This window comes from Larus michahellis, chromosome Z, assembly GCF_964199755.1.
Source record: "Larus michahellis chromosome Z, bLarMic1.1, whole genome shotgun sequence".
Taxonomy (NCBI): Eukaryota; Metazoa; Chordata; class Aves; order Charadriiformes; family Laridae; genus Larus; species Larus michahellis.
Window position 1 is genome coordinate 30,579,381 of NC_133930.1, and position 6,000 is coordinate 30,585,380.

Consider the following 6,000-nt stretch of genomic DNA (forward strand, 5'->3'; position numbering starts at 1 on the left):
AACAGTATCTATACATGACCTGTCCCATGAACTTGTCACCAGACTTTGAGTAGATACTATTCAAGAGGAAAACTGGAACATTTGGGCTTCTTTCTTGCAGCGAAATAAGCCTATCTATCTGTGCCAGAAAGTAGAGTTTCTGTGAGCAACGTGTATTCTGAATGCCTTTTCTGGGTTTTATTTGGGATTTAGTGTCACAGCTACAGCAGCCAGCATTGGGGCTGCAGGTGTCCCCCAAGCCGGACTTGTCACCATGGTGATTGTACTGAGCGCCGTCGGCCTGCCCGCTGAAGATGTTACTCTGATCATCGCAGTTGATTGGCTTCTGTAAGTTTAAGGCACTCGAAATTTGATTCTTTCTCCATTTTTTTTAATGTTTACATAGGTTGTGTGGGAACATGTGGCTCGGACAAAGATAGCAACAAAATCCCTTGGATTAAGATTCTTCTTGTGGCCAGGCTCGTTCAATATAGAATTGAATGCAGTAGGGTCTTTAATTCTGAGAGAAGTCCTACTGCATGGGATGGCAGCGAATAGCCTCCCGTGCAGAGGTTCTAGCAACCTTAAAATAGTGGCCACGGCATTAATAAATCGTTAGCATAATACTCAGGAAAGACAAATTTGACAGTACCAAAGAGTGCCTCTGGAGTGTCTCAGATGGCACCATATTATGCTAAATTCATACACCATTCATAAAAATCAAATGCAGCCACAAGCAGAACATCTCAGTTGATGTCCACAGAGCACGTAAAATCCATACTGGTGAAGAGGGAGTGGGGCACAACATGAACTAAGCAAAGCTGGTCCTTGACTCCAGATGCACACACATGGTGGGCTGTACGTGGGTCTGTGCTGCCAGCATTACTTTGACAGGGTTGTTCTTCACTGAGAGCTTTTTAAAGACCCATCCCCTTTGCATGCACGCACATGCAAACTCAGAAAGTATTCCTTATGCCTGATCCCAACTCACCTCAGAGCACATCAGAACCCCTTAGTCCCATTAAGCATCTCTTTCTGGAGAGAAAGATTTTAAGCAGAAATCTTTCACTAGGACAGAGGATTCACAAGTTAAGGAGTATAACTTTAGTTTGTAATACAGCTTTTTTGCCTCCTAAACCATGCAAGCTTTAGTGGTCAGACCAAGGTCTTCTTCACCTCCAGTAACTCAGCATGGATGATATGTCATTGGTATCAATGCAGAGATCTTAATCATTTCATAATCTCTGCATGTCTTCTTCTTAGGCTCGTATTTACACTCCAGGTAAATGCGTTCCTCTTCCACCCCCACCCTTTCCAATCATTTTCTTGAAGGACTTCTGGCAGAGCAACCTGTGTATTTCACAGATATATATATATATAATTTATTAGATTATATAACTCAGTTTTGCAAGCTGTAGAGAGAAATGCCAGTCTCCAGAAAACTACGGCTGTTGAATGGATCCAAGAATCAATTCAATTTCTGTACAAGTATAATTGCTCCAAACAAAGCATCTCCAGCCACAAGTACATTCTCCCCATCAACTGTCTGCAACAGGGTCTGATAGGTTTGTTTGCTGTGCTCCGCAATCATTTAATTTTCTCCAGCTCTCCCCTTTTCCCAGTGGACATTTAGTTTTGTTAAGGATGGTGAAGATCAGTACAAACCACTGGCTCAGAGCAGGTATCTGAAGAAGGGTGTAAGAACAGAACAAACGTATATTGGTTCTTTTCCCAAAGCACTCTCCTAGCCTCCTGCAAATTGCAGCTTACAGAGTTCCTGAGCTAGAGGTGGGTTTTGTTTTAACAGTTCTCAATAGATTTCTTCATCTTCTATGAATGCCTTAATGCTTTTGGGACCCATACAAACTTCTGCATTTCCACCAGTCCTCTGGAGAGGAATTCCACAACCAAACAGTGTGTTGCACAGAGACATACTTAATTTTGTTTGTTTTAGTGTGCATCCTAATCATTTTATTTAATGCCATCTAATTCTTTCATAGGAGTGAGAGAGAAAGAGAATAGTAATTTCCTATTTCTTTTAGTAATCATAGTTTTATGGATCTGACCTTGTCTCCACTTTGAAAGTCCACAATTTATGTGATTCTTAGGCACAATATGAATTCATGGAAGCTACCTGTTCCACCATGAAACAGACAAAGAATTCAAGCTGTTTCTGATTCTAATTGAGATATTTTTCAGATTAAGGTGTCTTGCTCTGTGAAGCAAATTAAAGATTAATTTCATGTACCAGGGATCATTGCCAGTGCATTTTGCACCTCAGCAGATGGAATGCACATCATGATGCCACGTAGATTATTAACACTTTCGCCTTTTGTACTTATTGCCTAAAATGTATTATTTTGCAACCTGATAGTAGTGGCTCATTAACAGTCCTCTAGTTAATTCTGAACTCACCAAGATTTTATTACATAGGCTTGAGGAGTACTGCCATGTTTTTAATGAAGAATAGAAAAATTTTGAGAATATAATAGCAGTAGTACGAAAGACGATTTTCCAGTGTTGTAGATTGCCTTGCTTGCCAAACTGATACTAGCAGAATTTTACTTTACCCCTCTCTTCCTGTCCCTACGATATGTTTCCTTTCCACATAGTGAACACATGGACATTTTTTAGCACTGGGTTTAGCAGTTGTAGTAGACAAATATGTATATGAGACACATCAATTCACTTCACTATTGTTTTTGCAGTCCCTTCTATTTGTGAATATATACACCTCATCATCTCTGCACAGACAGAGCAACTTGTTCTACCACAAAGCCCTTGTGGTGCTGTGTAGCTGAAAAGACGAACAGGGAAGCATGACCTTCCACTGTCCCTACCTTACTTGTACGCCAGTAGAAGTACCTTCTACTTTACGCTATATTGCGTGGTTTTGTTGCTCCTCTGCTGAGTAGTGGCAAATTTTTAAGGCCTGCAAGTCACAATTCTGTTCGGAGAAAAATCAACAGTACAGAAGTACCATATTCATTTGACTTGTTTAATACAGCTTTGTACTTCAGCCCTTTAACAAGCAGAAGCTAACAGAAAATAGCCTTTCCCATTTTAAGGGTTTGGGCCAGCATATTGAAGATACTGGGCTAGGTGCTCCTCTGGCTGAGGAAATGACTGTTAGAAGGACAAAAGGCACAGTGCAGACTCTTCTGCTGCACCCCACGGTCTCTCCTCCCAACAAAGGCAGTCTTATCACAAAGAGAACCGGTGGTGTGGCAGACCTTAAGGGCCTGAGAAGCGACCCCTACAACATTTTTGCAAGGCTGTGCACAGCAGTGTGATTACTGCTCTAACAGACTACTGATGTGACTTACAGTTTTACACACTCTGTACAAAGTAATTTGTCATTAAGGTGACTCTAGGTTTCTTGAAATGCATGTGGGGAAAATTCAGTTTCTTGTTCTACAAGGCTTTTTTTCTTTCAATTGCAGAATTACCCAGAATCTACACTGGGAAAAAAACAGCTCTGCATTTGCTGGAGTAGCTTAATTTTAGTATAAGGATTTTCTAAGTAACTTACAGAATGATTTATCTGACAACATTTTTATTCCATAGGGATCGATTCAGAACAATGGTGAATGTCTTGGGAGATGCCTTTGGTACAGGGATAGTGGAGAAGCTCTCTAAAAAGGAGCTGGAGCAGATGGATGTCACCTCTGAAGTCAGCATAGTCAATCCTTTTGCCTTGGAAACAAGAATTCTTGATAATGATGAAACAGAGACCAAGAAATCGTACGTCAATGGAGGCTTTGCTGTAGATAAGTCTGACACCATATCCTTCACGCAGACATCTCAATTCTAAAGCCAGTAGTTTTCAGGTGAAACAGGAGCACTAGAGGACATGGCCATATGCAACATCTCAAAAAGCTTAAAGGATAATTAAAAATGAATTACATCACATATGCATTTGATTTACTACTCAGACTCTGGTTCTCCTTACCAGTTCTGCCCCCTTCTCATGACCTCCCAAAAATTTGAATTCACCACTTTTAGTCCTTGGGGATAGATTGAAGAAAAAGACAGTTGTAAAATACTTTCTTTTTTTTCTTTTAAGAATATACACTATTACTGAGGCTGTGAAATGCCTCTTTGGAGTAAGCATGCTTATAAATGGGGATCTTAGCTTTGACAGCCAAACGTGTTTTACTCAGGAGTAGCACAGCATTCCACATTCTTACCCACATTACAAAGCATCTGTATGAAATCCCTTTTAACATCCTTGCCTTCTAAACAGATTGCACTGTACTTGACACCTACTGTAACTTGATCATGTGCCAAAATACTCATTTCTGCAGCTGAGAGGATACCACTTGAGTGATTGAGGAAGGAACAGACCAGAAAGGCCTTGTAATAAGTATTTTACTGTGAACAGGGTTTCATTTTTCTTTAATTGTGAAATAATTGGGCATGGAAGAATTTCCAATGTTCATGTAGCTAGGTTTTCCCATGCCTTTCATGTGAACGCCAGCCGCTGGGATTTGCCTTTAGATGTGAAATAAATTGCTGTGGGTTTGCTCTTTTGGAATTTGAAGAGGTTTTGTAGTGGTACTTACTTTGATGGCCTTCTAGTACATTTCCATCAGAAACAGAAATAAGTACCATTGTTCACCTCTGACTCTAACCAAATATTAATCAGCCCAAAAGTAGGCAGAGGTCATGAAGATGAAAATAGACTATATAACAACGCATAGTGCAAATTCTAAACCTTTCCTCCTTGGAATAAAACCAGATATAATATCAAGAATATAGGAAGCATACCTCTTCCTAGAAAGAAACCACGGTCACTAAGCGTTTTAGACAGACTGGTTCGTTTTTTGCTCTTTCGTTTAGTTTGCCAGTTGAACATGCAAGTTTGTAGCTGCAACACTACTACAGTGCCAACATATCAGTTAACTGTATCTTAAGAAGCATTTCTGGACCCAGAAAGTCATGCGTTCAGGTGGCTTGCTGTAGGATAAGAAGCACCAAGAACTTCCTCATAAAAAATCTCCATTTTATACAAGATTTCCATGGTGCAGAAATCACTCTCAAGGGAGAAGTTGCTGTAACAATTTTTTTTGCCTTGCACATTAGCCATTTTATATGTAAAGTAAACTGAAATTTGTTTGTAAATAAGGTCATGGTAAACCTAAAATTGCACTCATATGCTAACAAAAAAAAAAAAAAACAACTTCAAGTTCCTGCAGTGTTATATATCCAATTCAATCCTACACTTTTGTATTTAAATAAACCAGAAGCGTGCCAAAGAGAACTGATGAAGAAAATAAGAAAATATTTACTGTAGGTTTTGATAAATTGCACCTTAAATCAACAAGTCAATGAGACATAATACTGTACTTAAATTAAACATTGTAAACTATATGGAAGTGTTAATCTAAGTATTGGTATGTTTATACAAAATAAGTAAGACTGAGTAAATCCATCTTCTACTTGTGCAGAAATAGTATGAGACAGTGTCTATTTGTACAACTTTGCTTATGGGAGGAAAAAACCCACAGGTTTTCACAACTACGCTTTGTCTTTTCATTGCTTTTCTAAGTGACCCTTTTATGATCACCACATTATGTAGTCACTCTGTTATGATGTACTGTGAACAGTGTTCCTAACGTGTTCTAAATAAATAATTTCTCTCTTTACTTTTGTTTTAGGCTACCATCCTCTCCTCACTGTAAAATATTGAGTTCCTTTAGCTATAGCAAGATAAACAAAACTGATTGAATTTAGGATTTATGTTATCTTCACTAGTGATTCAGCTGTAGCTTTGGCAAGAATTACTCTCTTCTTCCAATAAAATAAATGCTTAAGAGCACAGTGCTGAGATTGCAAGAAAGGCCTCTAACTACGGATGTTCTGGGTTGGGAGTATACTATTAAACACACACTAAGCAGGGAATTAATTCTTTATTATTTGTTGATATGGATGAGATTCAACTAAGCAGGGGTTGATGGTGCTGTCTTGGCATCTATTCACCACCAAGAGACCAAACCATATACCAAAGATACTGTTAAG

General features: G+C 39.0%; 1 protein-coding gene across 1 annotated transcript in view; it reads left to right on the top strand.

Annotated features, from left to right (window-relative positions):
* Positions 1 to 5,626, top strand: part of SLC1A1 (solute carrier family 1 member 1) — a 55,870-nt gene extending 50,244 nt beyond the window's left edge. Inside the window, exons 11-12 of the mRNA XM_074570219.1 lie at positions 193 to 327; positions 3,547 to 5,626. Of these exons, the coding sequence (XP_074426320.1) occupies positions 193 to 327; positions 3,547 to 3,793 (382 nt within the window). The 3' untranslated portion in view covers positions 3,794 to 5,626. The remainder of the gene's footprint in view (positions 1 to 192; positions 328 to 3,546) is intronic.
* Positions 5,627 to 6,000: the final 374 nt, after the last annotated feature.